This window comes from Glycine soja, chromosome 17 (assembly GCF_004193775.1).
Source record: "Glycine soja cultivar W05 chromosome 17, ASM419377v2, whole genome shotgun sequence".
Classification (NCBI taxonomy): Eukaryota; Viridiplantae; Streptophyta; class Magnoliopsida; order Fabales; family Fabaceae; genus Glycine; species Glycine soja.
The window spans coordinates 10,595,706-10,619,413 of NC_041018.1; the positions used below are offsets into that span (position 1 = coordinate 10,595,706).

General features: G+C 29.6%; 3 protein-coding genes across 3 annotated transcripts; all 3 read left to right on the forward strand.

Annotated features, from left to right (window-relative positions):
• The first annotated feature begins 4,333 nt into the window (after positions 1-4,333).
• Positions 4,334-5,674, forward strand: LOC114391849 (ethylene-responsive transcription factor ERF027-like). The gene has a single exon (XM_028352843.1). It carries the CDS (start codon positions 4,573-4,575, stop codon positions 5,101-5,103), a length of 531 nt encoding a protein of 176 aa, XP_028208644.1. The 5' UTR covers positions 4,334-4,572; the 3' UTR covers positions 5,104-5,674.
• A 9,290-nt stretch (positions 5,675-14,964) lies between these two features.
• LOC114392921 (dehydration-responsive element-binding protein 1E-like) lies at positions 14,965-16,037 on the forward strand. The gene has a single exon (XM_028354179.1). The coding sequence runs from the start codon at positions 15,037-15,039 to the stop codon at positions 15,802-15,804; it is 768 nt and encodes a 255-aa protein (XP_028209980.1). The 5' UTR covers positions 14,965-15,036; the 3' UTR covers positions 15,805-16,037.
• Positions 16,038-19,129: 3,092 nt separating this feature from the next.
• On the forward strand, positions 19,130-22,747 carry LOC114393118. Its single transcript, XM_028354381.1, has 3 exons — positions 19,130-19,950; positions 21,728-21,857; positions 21,986-22,747. The coding sequence occupies exons 1-3, from the start codon at positions 19,252-19,254 to the stop codon at positions 22,537-22,539; spliced, it is 1,383 nt and encodes a 460-aa protein (XP_028210182.1). The 5' UTR covers positions 19,130-19,251; the 3' UTR covers positions 22,540-22,747.
• Positions 22,748-23,708: the final 961 nt, after the last annotated feature.

Consider the following 23,708-nt stretch of genomic DNA (forward strand, 5'->3'; position numbering starts at 1 on the left):
TGTATACGTTGAATCCTTGAAAAAATTATAATTTTATTTTTAGTCTTTCATAAATTAATAAATATTGTATTTGTTCCTTGATAATTTTTTCATTTGTTATTAGCGGGAACTATAATAAAATTTATTAATTTATTAAGAAACAAACATAAAATTCGTTAATTTATTATAGAACAACATCAAATATCAAGAATAAAAAAATAAAAGTGTGTTATTTTATAAGAGACTCAACATAAAATAAAATTTAGATTAAATATATGTGGAAGAAATACGGGTTTAAATATACGTAAAAAAAATATATAAAACATGTAATGAAATTGAGATTAATATTTCTTTGGTCCTTAAAATATATTTGTCTTTTGTTTTTGACATCTATTTTTTTCTTCTTAACTTTTGGTCCCTGATTTTTTTTTTCTTTTTTCCAACCATTATAATATATAAGGACCAAAACAAAAATTAGGTGTATGAATTCAAAAGAAAAAATATTTTAGGGACCACAAGTAAAGTAAAAAAAAAATAGGGATAAAAAACGAAACATGAATATGTTTTAGAGACTAAACATATATTTAAGCCAATTGAGATACATTGTTATATTAGTTTTTTGTCCTCTGATTTATTATTTAGGTTTAATTTAGTCGTCTAAATTCTTTCGGCTTCAACTTGATCCTCTAATTTATAAAACTGATTTAATTTGGTCCTCTAGTTTTTTTTGTTCAATTTAATCCTCTAATCTTTAAAATCGATTCACTTTTTGAAAAATATGCATTTAGTAACGATTTTGAACCGCGTGATTTCTTACAATTTAAATTTAATGACCAAATCAAATTGATTTAAAAAATTAGAGGGCCAAATTATACTTAAAAAAAACTAAAAGAATACATTAAATCTAAAAAATAAATTAGAAGAGAAAAAAATAATTTAATCTAATAAAAATAATAATAATGGTAGGATATAAATAAATTATTGTTCTTTTATTTATCATTTTTATGCATGTATAATGTTTGAACCAATTTTTTTCTCTAATGTTGGTAGTATCATTATTTTTCGGTTTAGTATGGGAAGTTATTTGAATATTAAAGCCATGAATGGCATACGTCTCGGATTATAAATAGAATATTTTTAAATTGCACTAAATTATAATAGACTTAAATATATTTTTGATCTTAATAAATATTTAATTTTATTGTTTGTTTTATAATAAATTTTTGTTATACATTAAGTTTCTAATAAAATAATAATTTTATTTTTCATTCTTGATATTTTTTTAGTCTCTGATAAATTAATAAATTTTGTGTTTATTTTCTAATAAACTTTTTTCATTTTATATTAGTCGGGACTAAAATAATTTTTTTTAATTTGTGAGATAACAAATACAAAATTCACTAATTGACGATAGACTAGAATAAAATTTTTGTTTTAAAAATTATGAACTCAATATAAAATAAAAAGTTATTAGAAAACAAACTCTAAAATCAAATATGTATTACGGATAAAAATATATTTAATTCATTACGAAAATTTGTTTCCTTTTAAATATGAAACTTGTGCCCCCTAAAAGGAGCACTCAAACACATGACTTTGTGACTTAAAAGCATGGCCTTTACTCCTCCCAAGTCCCAACAGTAACATTGCCATGCCAGACGAAACAACATTTAATAAACAATCATCCTAATTTTATAATCCTTTAGAACATATATAAGCTGCTAACAATGGTATTATACCACTCATAGAAAATACTAGTGCTAATAATATAGCAGCCTTAAATGCTTTAGATAGCTTCTCCTTTAACCTTCTTCATCTATTTCCCTGATATTATTTTCTACGTCACTTTTAATTTTAGCTATTGTTACGTCATAATTAGTATATTTAGTAATAATTCCCCAATTGTCACAGCAAATGCTCAAGAAACCAATGCCACGAAGCCACAAGAATCAGGACTAGCTACTAGGCTTTCTTTAATAGCTACAATATATCGATGTTACAAATGCGGTCACCTTGTCATTGGCTTTTAACCGCCACTACAACCTTTGAGAATCAACCATGTGATGCTTAATTTGTTCTAGCTCCATCAATAACAACCTTACCATAATTAAATAAATAAATTAGATTTGTGTATTTAATTTAATATTGTTGGATTTCAGGGATATGTATTAAATTTTATGTAAATAGATAATCAGTTAAAAAAATGTCATAAATAGATAAATAAATAAAATAATCACATAGTAAAATCATTATAATTACTATTTATGAAACATTTATGTTATCTTTAATATTATTGTAAATGTTTATTTAGAGTATTATTAGTAATGTTATGTTATAAATATTAGTCATTTGTCACTTAATAACTTAAAAAAGAATAGAGTGAGTGACCTCTAAACATTAGGCATCTCTAGTTACATATTAAAAAAAAAATACAATGCATCACTATTTAATAGTAAGTTCATGTAAAACATAAATATTTAATAATTCTTCTTATATATGTGTTTAAGTTTTAAAAATTGAATCAGGGATCAAGGTGTGTGAGTGAGCGTTATAAATCTCTTGAGATTCTATTTAATTCCTATAAGTAAAACAAAAACCAATCGATGATCATCCAATCAAGACATTGAATAATTGCAGGGTCAGTAGTCAAAACAATGAGTTACTAATAAATTCACATAATTCGATCTCAATTAAAAAATTAAATTTTTTATTCCTATGACCTTAAAAGATTACATCACAAATGAATCTAATTTCATAAGTTCATTGATAGTAGATGTTAATTTTTTAAAATTTATTATACGAATAATATATATATATGAGAATATTTCATGTGCATAACTCTAGCTTAGATATATATAGATTATATATATATATATATATATATATATATATATATATATATATATATATATATATATTATTTTTGTCACTTAACAAAGAAAATATAAGTAGCATAGTATTGTAATAGTTTAACAAGCTTTCCTCTGAGTATCAAGTGTTAGAATTAATGTCTCATATGAGAGACATATGACTTATGTAAAGACTAATAAATAATTAATTAATAATTAAGGACTAAATTGTAATTTGATTAAATAGAAAAAGTCTGGATGAAAGTAATGATTATAAAAGAGGATTAATACTCACTAACGTAAAAAGAGGTCTATTTTCTGATAGAAAAGTGTGTCATCTCTCACCCATAGCTAGTCATCATGAGCGTATAAATTATATGATTCTCCATTAATCATATTTTTTCTCCAAATTTTTTGAATCCTAATTATGAAATTTAGGGATTTTATTTTTCACTTCCTGAATTGTTTTATTGGCAATAGTTTATTATTGTTAAATTATAATTTTGAGAAAGAGAGAGCCAAGAGTGACGTTTTGGAGAAAGATTCCAAATTGTTTTTCTTTTTCATCTTGGAACGAAATGAAAAGGTAGGAATGAAAAATAAATATTCTTCTGTCGCAGTATGCCAAGAATTGTTTTAGAGAAAGTTGCATATTTCTTTGAACGTGTTTGAATGCAAAACATAAATAAATATGAATATTATTTTATGGCATGAAATGAAATTAATAAAATGATTATGAATTGTTAATAACAATAAGTATGTGCAAACCATATATATTTGGTTGGAATCAAGTGTATGATAAATTTTTTAGTCACCAAAGTGGCAAAGTCTATAAGGTTATTTAATTTCAAATTAATGATTATTTCAATTACTCATAGAATAATGGATGCTAAATTATATGATTATTGATTTATAGATACATTGAACTCATTGTTATAAGATATTTATGGAATCTAAAAACTTTTTAAACCCTACTTTATTTTCTTGTAGTGACTAGTGATAATAATCACATGACATATATGTGTGAATATTGATTTCCCTGCTGATGTACGGAGACTTAATTATTAGGAGAGTAACCCCTTACATGCATACAGCCAAATGCCACCCGTTATTTGGGAAAAGGGAAGGAAATAAAGATGTGACATTAAGGTTTTGATGAAATTAAAAACTATCTTTACTTTGCCAACTGCAGCTATATATCATTAATATTTCGTGGTAGTGAGTTGTCAAGTGGATTTATCACCAATTGTCGTTGTCATTCTCTATAACTATATAATTTTTAATTTTCGATTGGCTTTTCTTCAAAACCTTAGCAAATGGAGCCCAGCTATGCGCCACCGTTTTAAAGCATGAACAAAATCAGTAATCACCCATTACTCAGTTACTCCGCGAAATTCCCACGGTTTCACTTTTGCATACTACAATGTTGTCTTATGCTCACGCTCTCATTCCAAACCATTACTCCATGTATATATATAAACAAGAATAGAAACAAGGTTTGTCATCTTCAAACATACCACCAAACTGTCTCATTATGTACCTTACACATGAATATGATACTATATATAAATATATATATTCCTCTCACCAATATCGTATCCTCCAATTAAATCAGTGACAATAAACAAGTTTTAAATTGCATTCCTCTTTCCTAGTTAGACCCACCTACTTCCTATTCCTTTCTCATTTCATTTCCACACGTGCCAAAAATACCCTTTCTTTGCTTGCAAACAACACCACAAGCATGGCATCATCATCATCATCGAAGAGGCATCCATTGTACCATGGAATCCGTTGCCGCGGAGGAAAATGGGTTACTGAAATCCGCGAACCGCGAAAAACAAACCGCATATGGCTGGGGACGTTCCTGACGCCGGAGATGGCGGCCGCCGCCTACGATGTGGCGGCGTTGGCCCTGAAAGGCAACGAGGCAGTTCTTAACTTCCCTGACTCGGTTGGCAGGTATCCGGTGCCGGCATCCAATTCCCCTTCGGACATCCGCTTCGCTGCCATTGCTGCAGCAGAACTCATGAAGCCTGAAGCCAACAACAACAACAACGTTAATGCATCAACAACAAATAATGCAGCAGTTCAATCTGATAGCAATGATGTTTTACCTTCGTTTGAAACTGAGTTTATGGACGAGGAAGCCATATTCTCCATGCCAAGTTTGCTGGTTGACATGGCTGGGGGAATGTTGCTATCTCCTCCCAGAATGAGCCCTCCCTCCGATAACGAAAGTAATTATGTTGGAGAAACTTTGTGGAACTTTTGATCCCTCTATATAAACCAATTGAAGTAATTAAACTAATATAATGGAATTAATGGGAAAATGTGGTTAATTATAGGTATCGAAGTGAGAACTTGGATAGTTAATATGTAAATTAATTAAACTGAGAACTAAGGGTAAAACTATAACTCAAATTAAAAAAACTTAGGGTAAAACTTAGGGCTACTTTGTTCTAAGACCATGTGTCTGTGAGTGTTTTAGTAGTTCTACTATATGTCTATATGTATGTATTTCGATGCTTGTGACTTGTGAGAATGCGTACCTGTTGATCTGGGTGCTTTGTATGAGAAGTTTCTTTATGTTTTATGTGAGACATTTGAATCAAACTTTTGCTTTTCTTTTTTGCCTCTTCTTTAAATAGTATATGCATGATTTTTCTGTTGTTCAAGAGTACTAAAACTGGAAACAGGAGGGAGACATAAAGTATGTAGCAGCTTGAGACATGAATAAGAATATCTCTCTATTTGCGACGCAAAAGCTAGAAAGCGCGTAGTTTATGTGCTTTAATGGAATGATATCTGTCGTGAGCTCATTTGCTCAACATGCAGCAGGAAATGCCGACTCCGTACCATGCTTAAAATTTATTTTTATAAAATGGTGGACAATTCTGCACTCTAAAATGTCAAATTAGTATTTATTATTATATTTTATTGTTATATTATTTGTTATATCTAACCTTGACCATCTGAATTAATTGATATGAAATTGTTTTAGTTAAATAATTAGTATGTTTAAAACTAAATAATTAAGAAAATACATTAATATATTTTTTCCTATTAATTATTGGTTTTTAAACAATAATAGTGTAAGGTTGAAGTAGTTACAATTTTTTTAATAAGAGATCTTATAAATAAAAAGGTTTTGTAAATTGAAAAAATATTTAATTAGTTAACCCCTTGAGTGATATTCTCAACTGAATTTTAAATTAATCAAAATTTAAAAATTTCCAAATAAAAAAGAGTTTCTAAAAACAAAATATAAATTATTTGCAAGATTTTTTTTATTAAGAAAAATGTGTGAATGAATACTATAATTAGACCCAAAAACGATGATCTTTGTATTATTTAGGGTCCACAAAATACACATGACAGTTTAAGTAATGTTCTTAGATACGTGTTAACCCTTCATATCAGTCTAGTCCTGTCAAAGGAATACAAATATTCGATCCTTAGCAGTCGTCAGACTCCCTAACTGATAAGCCCTGACTGATAGGTTATCTCTAATATTTTATAATTTGAATATATTACAACATCTTTGTCTCTTGGCATGTAGTTAACTATCAACAAATTTATAAGGTAAAATTATCTATTAGCATTGATCTCTAAGCTACATACTATCTCTAACTTTATTTATACAATATCGACTATTATCTACAAGTCAGTAATTATTTGTAAGCACTTTGACAACCCCAACAAATAAAGACATGCAGGTATCAGGTTCCCTCGTACTCTTTTAGCACTCACTTGAGATTACGCTTATGCATACATGTTTACGTACCTTATTCTCTTAACAAAGATAACTCTCAAAGCTGACATATAAAGTTCAAGAGTTCACACTAATCACGTTCATCTTGACATGGATCAGCTTCAAATTTTAGTAACTACAGTCCCATTAATATAATAAATTTGGGGAAGAGATAATATGATATTACTTGATTAAATCTTTCCACGCCTGACTGCTACTAAATAAACGGTTAACTCTAGAAATGAAAAGAAAAAGAAATTTCACCTACACGATAATAGTGTTTGTGGTGTGTTGACGATTATATATATAGTTAATCCAAATCAAAGCTAAATTGAGAGTGTGTGTTTTTTTTGTATTTATAGAAATCACATAATATTACTAGGCAAGGAAACTTTTCCTTCACATATTTAAGAAAATATGAAAAAGGGAATGGGGAAGGGACTAGTCATCTTCCCACCTAATAATATCTCTCAAAATTCCCAAACGAACTTTTAAGCTTTAAGAATATAGAACACATATTAGGCCTAGAGGACATAATTTATTTTTTGAGGGGATAAAAATTGAAAATGATTTTGGCACATCATTTTCTTCACATTTCATATCAATATTACTTGCATCTTTTTATTTGAAAGGGTGGAAGAAGGGGAGGGTGGAGTGTATCTTAAACTGTATGTTTTTTTAATTAAAATAGGGTAAAAATGTTATAATTATTATGATCCTAGAAAAAATGGGGTAAACAAACAGCTTGTAAATAACAATTGTTGGTAAAAAAAAAATATCTGTTATTTCTCGCTTCTATCAATTAAGTTGGCTAAGGATAGATCGATTAGTGTATAAGTTTTTTTTGGCAGTTAACTAATGTATAGTTTATTGTCCTTAATTTAGACATACTAATTAAGTTAATAAAGTACAACAGTAAATATAATGTTTGATATTTAAAATAGTTAATGTGCTATTATTTAATTAACCAATTAGTAAGTTGTGTGTATTATGTTTATTAGTTTATACAAGCTGAATCTCATTGTACAATTGCGTATATACTTAGGTTGGCCATTGCCGGTCCCGGTTGTACAGAAAGGTTCGATGCCAAAAGTAAAAATATAGAGCCAAAAAGCTGTGTACGAAATTAAACAACTTAATTCTAGAGGCTGGATAACATGTAGTGTCTTGATTATGCTTGCAGGGAAAGCTTGGGATCCTTTCCTTTAGAGAATGTGTTTGATAAAATATTTTAGTTAATTTTTAGTTTTTTTATTAGTTATAAGAAATTTGTTTAAGTGTTTGATGAATAAAATATTATTTTTAATATTTTTTAATGTTTATTGAAATGTTACTTGAAATAATATTTTTAAAATATTAATTTTTAACTTTTAGTTTTTTATATTTTTTATCCCTAAATATTTATTAAGTTTTCCTTTTAACCTTTTATTTAAGATAATATTTTATTATTTTTATCTTTTATGTAATTTTATATTTTTGAAGTACTTCATATAATTATATCAAAGAATTATGATTCAACCAGCTAATTTTTCAACCTTTTACTATCAATTAATTTTTTAATTTTTAATTAATTTAGTTAAAGATACTTACATTTATTTCCTTTAACAAAGGCAAATGATAATCAAATGGGAATATATATATATACTAATCCACACGAATCTTAAGTGGTGTAAATTTATTGTAGAATTTTTATTCTCTTTCCTAGGTGATGAATGATTATGCAATACTTTGATTGACTGTTTTTAGATTCATGTGAATTCGTTCAAGTAGTTTTCGTATTAAATAAATAGCTCTCCTCTAAAAAATTAAATAGGCGATACATCTGATTATATATGCTTGGTAATTTTCTTAGGTCACCCCAGTGCTTATTCTGTGTTAATTATTGCTTTCTCGCAACTAAATTTGAGAGAATTGAACATATAAAGTAGAGAAAGGAAAAATATTACATGGTTTGAAACTTCTAGTTTTGACTAATTTTTACGTGTAACACGTAATTATAATTTTTAATTTATGAAAGAAAGTTAGTAAGATATCGTATATAGAGGTTAATGATCAGGACCATCCCATCAATGTTTAACTGAATAAGCTGTTCATCTGATCATATATGATTGGTATTTTCACAGGTCAGCCATAGTGCTTATTCTGTGTTAATTGTTACATTCTTGCCACTAAGTTTGAGAGAACTGGACATACGAATTTCTTCTATGGAAAAGAAATACTACTATTACACAATCCAAGACTGTAATTTTAACTAATTTTTACGTAATAGTTCTTTATTGTTTTTGATTGGCCCACATTGTTTTGCTTAGCGATAATCATATTTTATTAATTTCTGAAGAAAAAAAAGATAATAATCTGTTATATAGAAATTAGTTAGGGCATACTGTATCATCCAACCGCCTAATACTAATTTCTCCAAAGGAAGAGTCAAGGTAGAGTATCATGTGTCACATTCTTCCGTGGAAGCCCTAATAGGTTATGAAGAGTGTTTCAGCAGCATTAATTATTGCAACAATTTCCATGTCTACAATCTCAGTAAATTAATTAAATCAGAACAACAGCCAACTGATTGCCTAGTTCATCCAGTGTTGATGAGTGGACAGTCATCAGATGCAGGAGGAGGAAGGAAGAACAAAAAGATTAAACAAAGAGTGGTCCTGAAATAAATGGATTAATCGAAAAGGGAAGGGGACCAAATAAATTTCAGTGATGTTTAGAAATTTGAGCAGCAAACTTTGACTACAGTGGCGACACAAATGGCCGACATCGCTTTTTTCGTTCTTCATGGCTTGAATTCTATCACTGCTTTGGTTGGTGACCTCTCTCTTTCTCTCGTTTCCTTTTCTCCTATAATTGGGAGCATATCTTGTTTATCATTGTATGCATGTTTTAATATTGCGGCCAAACCACTGGTTTTTTTTTCTTACACGTTAAAAATCTAAGCTACGACACGAGGGGATTCTGGCTGGTTCATTTTTGTCAATCAAATTAATGCATGTCAGAAACCGGAGAATTGAATATTGAAACACGATCCATACGCAACCGTCTCTAGTACTACGTTTATCTTTTTTCTTTTTTAGTACTATTGTTTCATGTTTTAAACATTTGATATGTAATATTGTACATAGTATATTTTTTTTAGACGGACAATTTAAAAAGATAATAGAAATTAAAATTAAAAGAACAACTTTTTACTGTCCAATATGTATGATCAATTAAAAATCATTTTTCATTCTTGCTCAATAATTTAATTAAAAATGTATAAATAGGGTAAAAAAATGTGTAAACTCTCATTAATCATATATATCAACATATATGATAAGATTGTAGAATTTTGTAATAATTATTTATAAGTCATACCTAAAGTGAATTTTAATTAATTGGTAGTATAGAAATTTTATATTGACATTAATTTTGTGGTACAATTTTTACATTGACATTGTTTCAAGATTTTTTTTTTCGTATCATTACATGTAATGTCACTCATTATCTACTTAAGCACATGTTTGAGTTGTTATCCAAAATAATATAATAGTTGTATTATTTGGTATAATATAATTAAAAAATGTATTGATCAAGCCTATTGTTGGTAAATATTAGTCTCCTATTCAGTATGTCGAGCTTTTTATAAAAATACTTAAACGCACAAGTCAGTGAATGAATAATAAAATTAAAAGACGATATTTTAGATATCCGAGTTGTAGGCTTGAACAGTAAAAAAGTAATTGTATTTGGAAAATATATTTATGATCAAGTTGCATCGAGGATTTGCTTTATAAAAGTATAAAGAAATAATATAAATATTTTAATATATACTGTAGATGAAACAAAAATAAAATTGAATAACGAACTAGCTAGTTGGTATGGTGCGTGTAAGATAAGTGTTCATTTCCTCAAATTTTTTTGAAAAGAGAAGATAACAAAGGGAACATCCTGTGAGACACAATCATATTAATCCTCTTTTCGGCCAGATTTAGAAGGTTGAATATTGTTAACTATTCATATTGATTAAGGAATTAAAAAAATATTATTATAAAAATTATAAAAAAAATTAACAACATAATTTTACACATCTCAATAAAAAAAATTCTTATTTTAGTTTCGGTCTTAATTAATGTTAAAAAATACTGATTTTTTTTTTATAAGGAATAACACTAGTTACTAACATTTACCTAAAAGATTAGCTATACGTGCTTACTTGACTTCCTCGCAAGTAGCAATAGGCTGAAAGGACCTCGAACTTCAAAATGTGCAATAAGTAGTCCTCCAAATATGTCTCCCTAACGATCCCACTTACCAAGTCCTTGTGTGGCTTTTAACTTTCATGATTATTCTTACTATCATTTTCTTTCCTTTTTCTAATTGTTGGTACGATCTAATAATCTTTGTGCTTTGTTTAATAGTCTTTCAACTTTTTTAAATTTTGATTTCAGTAGTTTTGGCCCATCTTTAATTTTTCATTAGCATTTTCATTCTCTGAAATTCTACTGTTAAACGGAGAGAGTGCGATATTAAAAACCAAAAATTAAAAAATACTCTTAGATAAACGAATATTAAATATTTAAGAAGTTAAAAACATTTGGAAAAATATAAAGAATCTAAAATAATATTTTAAAATTAGACTAAAATATAATTTTGATCTTTCTAATTTTAACAATTCATAAATTTTTGTCATTATAATTTAAAATAGAATCTCTATTTTAAAATTAATTTGATAAAATAAAAAAACTAAATATCTATATTTTAAAATATAACGCCTAAAATTAGGAATTGCATTTTAGCATTAAAATTATTAGGCTGAATCAGACAAAGAGGGCCTAAACTGGTCCATATACGCAGTACGCCTACACTCTCCGAAAATCACATGCTATTTGGATTCAATAAAGAATAGAAACCAGATCCAAAAAATGGGTTAGGAAACCCAAGCCCACGAATTTGACTCACAAAATTCTCCTAAAATTCAACATATTCTTGATTTATTTTTTAGGTATAGATTTGAAATTCTCCTCTCCGCATCATTCCGTATCTGGCAGCAAATAGGCAGAGGAAATGGACTTAAGAGGGTGTCATCCCTATGTTCCTTTGAAGACATGATGTTTCCTCTTCAAATCTTTTTTTTTTTTTTTCGTTTTTAGTCATTCATGATTTGATATTTGTGTTGCCTTGGTGTTATTGTGTATTTGGTTATTCTTCTCTTCCTCAAAGCTTTATTTTTTCCTATTGCTAACAAGCAGTTGCTTTCCGTTGGGATGTTGTGGAGAGAGAGAGTAAAAATCATTTTTTTAAAAATTGTTGCATATATTGAGAGTTTTTGTAGAATAACTAGATCTCCACATGAAAATCCAACAAAATGTTTCAATAATAAATTTTAGCAAGATCAAACCTTGAGACTAAGATCTATTTGCAACACCCCTTATTAGGGATGCTCTTAGTCCATACCCATAGCCATAGTTATCATACTCGGGTTAGCTCGAGTCCAGGGAATCTTACAGGTCTAAGTTGCATGTTAAAAATTAACGTGCTCATGATTTGATGTGATCTAGTTAGGCTTAGTATGACTCAACTTTAAATTAGTGACTCAATTGACTCGATGCATTATATATATTTTTACAATTGAACAACATCATATGAGAAAATTCAATTAATACCTTAATTATAGTTGTGTTGGTTATAGATATGTTTACTTTTTTTTCTTCTTTTTTTACCAAACATAATGATAACTGTTAAATATGAGTTATTTTGATAATAAAAATATATTGAAAATATATTTAAAAATATTTATTTAGTAGTTATTTTTTGCTTAAATGATAAGAATTGATATTTTTGTTATTTATGACTTGCAGATATAAAAAAAATGGATTAAAAGAGAAAAAGATTGAGAAAATATCAAAAATATGGATAAGAAAGATTTTCACCATCAAGCCCAAGTCCACTCCAACAACTATAAGAAGAGAGTCAAACCAAGAAGGAGAGACACAACCCACGCACTTGGGTCTATCCCTTAGGGGAACTATGACAGAACTCCCTTTAGTAGGGGTTTCATTTACTCCCTTTTTTTCTTTCACCTCTTTTATTCTATCAGTTTTTATACCTCTCTCATTGTAAAACCCTCAATGGGCATGAGTGGCTAAACCTTAGTTAGGATTTGACAGGCCTAAAAGCCAACACAATGTATAATGTACTCTTAACTATTTATCAATGCAATATCAGACGTTTTTTTTTTCCTATTTTCTTTTATGTTTTTATCTTGCATACTCATCTTTATATTCTATTAGAGGTTAGATGCTCGGAAGAAGGTAACTTCTAAATAAGATTTAGAGAAGGCATGCATTAGTTTTAGGGGTTAGACGCTCCTGAGAAGATAACTTCTAATAGAACAAGAAGAAAAGATATCATAATAAAATCATTGTTAGACATAGAGTGATTGCATTATGCTTATGCATCAAAGTAAACATTTAGAACTTCATGCATTTCATCTATTGAGTCTTTGTAAAGGCATTTGGGAGATAAATAGGTAAAATAGGCTTGTTATCGTGAGACATTAGGGACAAGTAAATGAATAGATGTGGGTATGATAGAATCAACTAAATTGGTAAAGAAAACTCATAAAATCATACATCTTAGGAAAATAGGACATGCTAGGTCCCAATATTATCACATCTTGAGTTTATCTTTTTTTTTATTTTAATCTTTTATGTTATCTCTGTTTTATCTTCTATTTTTTATATTTATTGTCTTTTAATTTAAATTTTTTTATCTTTTTTTCTTCTATTTTTTACCTGTAAATTTTTGTCTTATTCACTATCTTTCTTTATGTATTATTTTGAATTCTTTATTTGTTGCTTGTAAATTGGAGTTGTATTAATCTAAGTATAAATAAAATTCTTGTGGATTCGACACTCGAACTATCAAGTACTTTATTATTTGTGACAAATTTAATACACTTGTCAAAGAGTTAACACATAACCACATCTTAAAATTTAAAATAATAAAGTTCTTACTTTCATTTTTTCCTTAGCTAATTAACCATGAGATTTCAATAAAAGAGTTGTTCCTTGAGTAATTTAATCATTTATCTTCATCAAAACGAGATTTGGAATTCCATAAAAAAATTATCATCTATGTACATCTTTCTTTGCTAAAATAATTTTTACCATCTATGTATGTCTTTCTTTTTTCCTTTCGTTCTTTACATGGGTTACGTGGTTTATAGGGGATTGGTCACTTCTTATACTAGGTTTGGATTTATTAATAATTTTGACATTTAAAAAGAAAAAAAAAAGAATAATGTTTTTTTCCTATCCATATGTAGTGAAGTCTTGTGTATTGTTCTAATTTATATGATCATAAAGCAAGATATTAATTATAAAAAAATAGACAGTAAATCATAATTAGTTTTTTTATATCTTTCAGGAATATTGATTATTGAATTGTGAAGCATATGTTGTTACATGCATGGAAGTGGAGGGCATGAAAAGTTATACTTTTGAGAATATGGATGATGATACAAATTTCAATTCCAAACTTTTTTTAGCAAAGAATGATTGGTAAATATATCAAATCTTGTTTTGATGTAGATTAGATGGACAAATATTATAGAAAATATTATTTAGTGTTATTATTAATGATTTTTATCAATTAATTTAATTAGAAATAATAAAATCATATCTTGCAATAATTAAAAATTTTAAATTTTTTGAGTAAATCAATTTTAACCTTTAGATTATTTAAATTGAATGGCTAAAATTTGGTGTAAAACATTAATTTTTAAACATGTAAACAAATCCTATCGTGTGCATATATATATACACATTAGATTATGTCTAATAATGTACAATAATAAATAAAAGACAATAATATATTTTAAAATTTAACTTAAAATTACATATATTGAATTCTAAAAATAATATTATATACTCAAAATTTTAAACAAATTCATAATTACACTTCTAAATTTATCAAATTTTATTAAAATTTAAATATTAAGTTTATAAATTTACAGAAATTATTTATATATTTTTAATATAAATTAAATGATACATATTAAGTAATGAATCAATGCATGGCATCTTTTCTTTTTACTTTACACACGAGTATACTAAAGTTCTAAACACGTATTAGACTCTGGGTCCTAACCGCTAGCATTGATAGTCCGATGAAGTGTTAGGTTGGAAACTGATTGTGCGAATGTAGGAATTATCCTTTAAAGTAGCCGAAGCAAGTGTTAACCGTGGGCCGCCACTTTGACACTTCAACTGGCCCACAATTAATGCCAACTGTACCAGTTTCCGTGTCCACATCGTAGTCACGTGCGTTATTCACGTTCCTTAATCCCCACAACCTCAAAAAGCTACACTACATATACTCCATTCACATCCCACTCACGTCAACTCTCACTCCACAACTCAACTAAGCGCAAACCAAACCAACACAAACAAAAACATCTCTCAGCAAATGAATATTCTCGGACAATCACTCCACCAATCAAACAACGGCAGCTACTCTTGTTCGTCGCCGGAGACTGCAAACTCCTCTAACCTTCCGACCACTCCGAACGCCGTTCACTCCGACGAGGAAGTGAACACATTAGCATCGGCTCATCCTAAGAAACGTGCGGGGCGTCGAATTTTTAAGGAGACAAGGCATCCCGTGTACAGAGGAGTGCGGCGGAGGAACAACAACAAGTGGGTCTGCGAGGTTCGTGTTCCCAACGACAAGTCCACGAGGATTTGGCTCGGAACGTATCCAACGCCTGAGATGGCCGCACGTGCGCACGACGTCGCCGCGCTCTCGCTTCGAGGTAAGTCGGCGTGTCTCAACTTCGCCGACTCGGCGTGGCGGTTGCCCTTGCCGGCGTCGACCAATGCGAAGGAGATTCGGCGCGTGGCGGCGGCGGCTGCTGTAGCGATTGCGGCGGAAGACAGCCGCGGCAAGCAGTTGCGGACTAATGCGATTGATGCCGTTGCTGATTGCGAAGTTAGCAGCAGTGACATAGGCGTCGATGAAAATTGCAATAACAATAAAGCTTCGCAGAGGTTTTGTGATTTGGATGAAATTACAATGCCAGATGCACCGGTTTTTGAGGACATGCATGAGTGGCTTCAGACTATGGCTGCTGAACCATTAAGATCACCTACTTTTGTAACATATGTTAATGTTAGGGATGTCTGGAACTTTGTGGAGGATGATGCTGAGGTTTCCTTGTGGAGCTTCACCGTCTGAAGAGCATGCAATTTAGGCTTTAGGTGTATTTAGTGTGTTTAGCTTTCTTTCTCTTCTTTTGGTTTTTGTACATAATTAGGAACGGAGGACTACGAAAATGTACAAAGACCGAAACGATATAAGGAGATAGCTATCTAGGTAGGAACATAAAAGTGTGAAACATTGTAACTTTTCTCATTCAGTTGTTTTTGTAAAATAAAAGTTCTATTTTCATCAATACATTATCAAAGACACTCACTGTTAGCAATCCTCCAGCGTTCGATAAAAAAAATTGCGTATAGATAAGTGCAAGCTAGCAGCTGAGTGCATGATTCATCATAAACAAAATCCAAATTACGCACTCAACAATTAATATGTTTTATGATCGATGTATATGTGAAACAAAACTTTGGCTTTACGTACAGTTACATCAAACAAGTTTATCTAAGTAAATAAAAGCATCGGATAGCTAACTCCTTCATAGCGGATTAGTGGCGAGCATTATTACCAACAATGATGAAGACATTAAAGCTCAACGAGTGACACAAGAACTAGGAGAATCAATGACTAGAGCCAGAGGTAAAAAGATAAAAGAGATCCTACAGTAAGTGAAAACAACAATTCTTATAATTGTACTTGCAATGAAGGACATTGAACCAAAATTATTTCAACATATGATTATAATTGAAGATACTGACTTTCTTCTTTTTAGAATTAAATAAAATTATATTTCTTTTATTTTTGTTTTTTCTTTTATTTATTTTAGTGGCTGATAGTCTTGGTGACTTTTTATGTGCACCATTAGGAATTAAACCTTACCTTCCGAAGTGTAGTTAATGATGTATTTAGAATAATTAAAGGTTTAGTGTCTATATGTATACGAAATTGCAATAGAATGAAGAGACTTAAATATTTAGACAAATACTTGTGTAGTGCGAGAGTATTCTTTATGTTTCAGGTTGAATCCATTCACTGTCCATCGCTCTTATGGCATCAGAAGTGATGCCTTCCACCTATCATCAAGCGATTCGTAACTAAAATTGTGTCAAACAACCTCTACTTTTTGATAGAATCAATGACTCCTATAAACCATAACACAAGCCAACCCAAGTTACTACCTTTTTTTCCCATGTCTTGCAAGAAATATCTCACAAATCACCTTGAGCATGAACTTTGTTGTTTTTGTTATGGAGGGAGGCGACAGTGCGTGGCATTCGTTTAGGTTGCAAAGGGAGATCTAGAGGCTATTGTTTGGGGAGGTGGAAGGACTTTGTGGTCTAAGTCACAAGAAATAATTATTAATCACACTTTGTTTATTTTCATCAAACTTCATATTAATTAAAAATTTTTTTTCTAATGAATCAGAGAATTATGACAACAAAAAAACTCATATCCTATACATAGGAGGTAGTGTAAGGAAAACTCATTTAATGTCAAAAGAACACTTGTAATAATACATCTATTTTCAGTAAAGTTTGAAGGTTTACATACCAAAAGTTTTTCATATTTGCAATTTTTGAATTATAAAGTACTTGAAGTTTTACGTATCCTTTTAATTTACTCTTCAATAAATTACTCTTCAATTTCAAAATCCATATCCTTCTAATTTATTTTTATATTCTTATCTTGATAATTTAGACACCTTTTATTATTATATTATTTCTTTTCAAGACATGATTTTATCATGTTGTTTATCAATAATAGTATTTTTATATGTTTTTCCTTAAACTTATATTTATAAGTTTTACTTTAATTTAAAAAGATTTAGTTTACAATTTATACTATATATATATATATATATATATATATATATATATATATATATATTTATTGACCCCTCCTTTGCATGTTTTATAAATATATTTCTTTCCCATTTTCGCTTGATACATAGGTGCCCTTTGTAATAGTAGTATTTTGAATAAGCCAAAAAAAATTGTTATAGAAAAAAAGACATACCCACCCCAACTAGACGCATACTGTCGTATCACACAGCAGCAAAAGGATTGTACCGTGTTACATGAAGGGATCACAACAAATACTTGGTCCCCTTCGTAATTTTGTTAATTAGATTTTCAATGATGACTCTTTTAGTTGCAACGAACAAGGAAATGAAGTAAATCCAAAGACAATATAGATAGAATTCAAGAGAACCGAGGAATAGATGTTTACTCTGTCACCATTTTAATTAGTATTAACGTGTAGGATAGTCTAGGGAATGAAGTTAATTTTTTAAATGAGAAGTTGAGAAAATTAAATATAAATAACTAATATTTTTAATTAGTGTTATTATTATTATTATTATTATTATTGTTTTATATATATTTGAATTCAGAATAAATACTCTTTTAGAATTTATTATTGAATAAATTTCATGAAGTTTGTACACTAACATTTTTAACGGAACAATTTACATGAAATTCAGCAATCAATAAAAAGAATATTGTTAATATTTTTCTTATATAACTCCGTATAAAACGCAAGGAACTTAAAATTAGAAATTATTTTTTTGGTTATTTATTTTATCATATTAACGTTAATGATTGAAACAAAAAAAAAAGAATATATACTGCAGTTTTTTTTTCATTTTTTTTGTTATTTTGGTCATCAAAACAACATTGATGATTCAAATAAAACAAACAGAGGATGCTAGCAACAATGCTTTTACTTATTCTATAACTTTAATACGCTTTTTTTTTATTAGTTAAAATTTATTGGGACGCAATTTTTTTTTCTAAAATTCATTAAAGAAATAATAAAACCCATAATAAAGAGTGTTTTAGAAATAAGAATATATTGATACTTGATAAATTTGTCAAATATGCATTAAAAGATTATGGAAATTTAAAATTAAGAAAAAATTAATAAATAGCATAATAGTGTTAAAGAATTTTAAAAAATATATTGTTTATTTTAAAATTTTAAAATATGATTCTTAGTCTTACCTTGTTTAGTGGCTTTTGCCAATTTTAAAATGTGTTCAATGCCTTTATTAAACAGAAAAGAGGAGTTGGAAATAAATACTAGGAAGAAAACGATGAGATCACTGTCGGGACTGGGAAGTCAACAGGAGGATGACAACACGTGGCACGTGCCTAAGCGCGTGGAGAGAAATTCGAGAGGGAAGGGTCAACTACAGGTCTATTGGCACAGTTGTTGTTTCACTCAGTTCAATAATAATAAATTAATCCCTCTCGAGATTCAAATTTTTATGAATATGAATTAAGAAGCATCCAAGCTTCTTCTTTCTTCTCACTTCAATCTCCACACCACATTATTTTAATTATCTCACAGACTGTGTTTTAGTGTTGAGATTTTCACCGCGGAACCTTCTTTAGTCTTTCCTTTCTGCGCATTCTTCAACAATATATATAGTCCCTAAGTATCTCTATATTTCTACACCATAGTCTCTTTAATTTCCTCTCTACTCTCCTTAGTCCCTAGCTAGCTAACTTAAATTTCCTTACATATATGGCTTCTACTGGTGGCAAATCTCATTCTCTAATAACTACCTCAAAACGCTCCGTTTTGCTGAAGGACTACCTCAGGGATGACCTGAGTTCATGTTCATCGAACGGTTTCAAATCGCTCACACGCCAACAATGCTGCACCACCGTGGGATTTTTCATGGAGAAAGATCTCCAACTCCAACGCAAAAGAAGGAACACATTCACTCCACGGTCCACTACATCTTCTTCTTCATCAACCATATTGGCTCTGCAGAGAGCTTCTGGAGCCATAATCAACGCGATAAAGTCACTGCCGTTGTCACAAAAGAGTGGTGTCGCTGGTGTTCTTTCTAGAAGCTTTTCGAGGAAGGTGTTGAGTAGAAGGTTCTTCTGGAGAAAAGCGGCGGCGAGGGAAGAGGGAAGCGAAGGTGTGCCGCGGAGGAGGAAATCTTTCCGCGAACTCATTATGCTGGATCATGAGGAGCATCGTAAAGCGACGTCGTCGTTGAATGAGGATACTGATACTACCGTTTTCGCTGCACATGCCCCGAGCGTCACCACCTCTTCGGGTCGCGGCAGTGAAAGCTGGGGAGACAGTGAATTCACTTTTGCGTCTAACGCTGCTTCTTCTTCCTCTGAGAGCTCCAACGAGAATTACCTCGTACTTGAGGATACAAAAGAAGGTGCGCCACATCACAAGCTGGAACAAGTAGTAACCAAGGTAAGTAATTTCCAACCTGAATTCTTTTACTATCGTCTTTCTATTTTATGGAGGATTTTTGTCATGTCTCAAGTTAAAAAATAAATTGGACTAATCGGATCCGAAAAAAAATAAATAAGAACATGAATGGTTTTTGAATCGGAGCCATCTATTTTACATTAATTAGTAAGACAAATATTTCAATAATGCAAAGTTTAAAATTGATTAGTTGAGAATTTAACTATTTTAAAGTAAGAAAAACAAACTTTAAAAATGATTTTTTCCTTTAATAATATTATAATATTTTTATACATATCTTTAATATTATTAGAATCTTTAATTTTCAATTTTAATTAATGATTATTTATTTGAAAGGTAATTTTAATTAATGATTATAAGTATTGCGTTGGAGGATACTATTCCCTTGATTAAACCATGCATGGGCCTTTTTTTTTTTTGGTAAATCATTGAAAATGTTAGATTTGAGGATTGTTGTAAACCATGCATGTGCAAATCTAACTTGGGGAGCACAACTGATAGTGTGGTTTGCACGTGCAGGGTGTGGGGATAGTATACCTGTAGAGGCACCGTATTAAGGACTTCGTTGTCCACTAAGCGCCTTCCGCGGCGCTGAAACTCACTGCAATTACTGACACTAATTAAGGACTGGTAATTTAAATCAAAATCGATTGAATTAATAAAAACTTTTACTAAAAATTATTGATAAAAATATTAAGAGGAATCTTAACAACACTATTTTTCAGATACTTTTCTGATTCTATGTGATTGGTGTTAAAATTTATTAATTTTAATAAGTTTTATTTCTCAATATTTCTTCCTTTTAATTTATATTAAAAGAGAAGTAAAATTTATTAAAATTGATGATTTTTAATAAATTAAAAAGATATCAAAAAAAGAGAATCAAAATAGATAGAATGTCGCTGGCCTTCCTCAAATATTAAATATACTAATACTATGAAATGTGGAATATTTTTAACCATGGCTTTGCTTCACTTCACGTCTTCACCTAACATTGAGTAGTATTTAAAAAGTACTCCAAAGTAAGAACACACACGCTGGTTAACTTTTTTAAAGCTTTTCTTTGTAAGCTATGAAACTTAAGGAACAATCATTTTATCCTATAATACAATTAATTTATTTCTGAAATGATTAATAAATGGACTTGTGATTTAACAATAAAATAAACTGGCTAACTGCACCTGTGATTGGCTGATTCATTTTCCTAATTATCGTGAACCACATGTCTTCTATTTTTTTCGCATTTTCTTATAATATATAGTTATACAGAATGAATATTTTGAGAGGCTTCATACTTGAAAACAAACATTTTTTGACCTTGATTTCAACAAAATCAACGACTTTTAAAAAATAAAATGAACATAAACGAAATTTAATATATAAGCAAATCATAGTATTATCTGGTCTATACAAATATATATCCTTAATTTAAAGTAAAGAGTGTAAATTTTATGCATTAACAAAAATTCTTACATTGTGTATAAATAATATATCAATAAACCATAAAAGAAAAGTTTGATTTATTGAGTGATGTGCTTAATTTAATAATTTGATAGTATATAAAATTAAACTCCAAAATGAATCTCACGTAAAAATTTAATTTCAAAAAGTTGGTTTTGTATAGTGAAGTTTGTTCATTTTGTCTCTGATTGTTTGAACTCTTCCCTTAATAAAACGTCGATCAGTTGTATTTAAAAAGCTTTGATATCTTTTTATCAAATGAAAATACGGGATAAGTGAACCTGTTCTCATGAAACAGGAATATTGGCCAAATGACGAGAAGGAACAATTTAGCCCTGTATCAATACTAGATTGCCCATTTGAAGATGAAGAAGATAATTACAAGTCTCATATCAATTCCACTTCCATTATTCTTTCCTTTTCTGAAGGTAATTCCCCCTCTCTCCCTCTCAACAACAAAATGCCATAAAATTTGATGAAGTTTTGCAGCATAAATACATGTTTTTTTCTCTGACAAATTAAATGAAAGTGTGTATATTTTATGATGTAATCACAGGAAGGAAACACAAGCACATGCACAAAAGATGCCATTTTGAAAGCGTGGTTCCACTGGAGCCGGTGGTTTTGGAGAAAAAGTTCGCGCGGTTAGAGCTGGAGGATGAACCACACAAGCATTCTACGAAACAATGTTCCACCGTATTAGCTCCAACATTTCGTCGTGACAACAATAACAACATCGAGGAGAATGCTCGCGATCTTCTCAACTTAGTTAAAAGGTCAATTGCACCCAACGTTTTGATAACAAAGGCAGAGAATTTGCTGTTTGATTTCTTCAAGAAGAGTATAGAGGAAAACAAAGACATTGATTACTCAAAGAAGCTTCAACTTTGCAAGGTAGCTGAGGATTGGATACATGGGCAACCCCAAGAACCGTATTTGGGTTGGGAAGTGCAGGGAGGAAAGTGTGTCTACATTAGAGAGATGGATAAGTGTGAGGAGTGGAAAAACTCGTATCAAGAAATACAACAATTGGGTCAGGAGCTGGCAAACGAGGTATTCACTAATTTGGTGAATGAGTTCATATTTGAACTCACGACACGTGCTAGCTAGTAGCCACTAAAGATGAGATGTTGCAACTTGCAAGTATCTTCCTCAATTGTTTTTTTTTTTCTTTTTACATTAATTGTATTAGCCTCTTCTCCCTGTCTTGGGGACACGGGAGGCTAAATTTTGGAAGGAACTATTAGGGGAAATTTTGATTTTTTTTTTAGTTATGATGTTTTTCTTACTCATATCCTACATGAATATTGCTTTGACATCTAGAGTTTATTACGACTTGGGAGAAACCAATTAACTTTTCTCCAACAGCAAGCAAAGGCGCACGCACACCCTCTAAAGCTAGACGTGTCATGATAAATCTTTTCTGTGGAACTCGAACCCAATTCCTTATGATCATTTGCATAAGACAATTACCATTGAAATCAAGACTGTGGGTTCATGTCGATGATAAATAGTTGAGTGAGGAGATCAAATTAATATATATATATATATATATATATATATATATATATATATATAGAATAAAATCTTCCCAACTTCTATACGTGAACTCTTAGGAACTTAATTACTTTCAAAGATTTGAGAAATTGCATTTGTACAAAAACAATATATAAAATAAAAAGAAATAAAATGAGAAGAAAAAAGAAATGTAAGATGAGGAAGTTAATGTGACAAAAAGAAATAAAAAAATATATGAAAAATTATGTATCAATTTATTTATAAATAATATAGCTTTTTCTATAATTATTATATGCAAGCAAACCATCATCATATTAGTTAAGGTACAAGAATATAAAGTATTAAATAAACATAAAATGTTTTTTTATTGAAAATATAAAAATATTTGACATTTGCACATGGATAAAACTAGACCATTTGAGGTGCAACAAAAGGGGCTAGGCCTCATATCTAAAAATTATGCCAACATGAAATAAGTAAATAATACTATGCCCTAAAAAATAAAATAAATGCTTGGAACTTTCCTGGAAAAATAATTAATAGTTGCATATTATATATATATCTATATATATATATATATATATATATATATATATATAATTTCATCGGTGGACTTAATTTCATCATATTATAAATATTTTTTAGTTGAATAAATATCTATATTTCTAAAGCAAAATAAATTATATAATATATTAGATACTTAAATTAAAGAGTTTGAACTACATGATAAAATTAGTTTTGAATAGATTATATTAATTTCA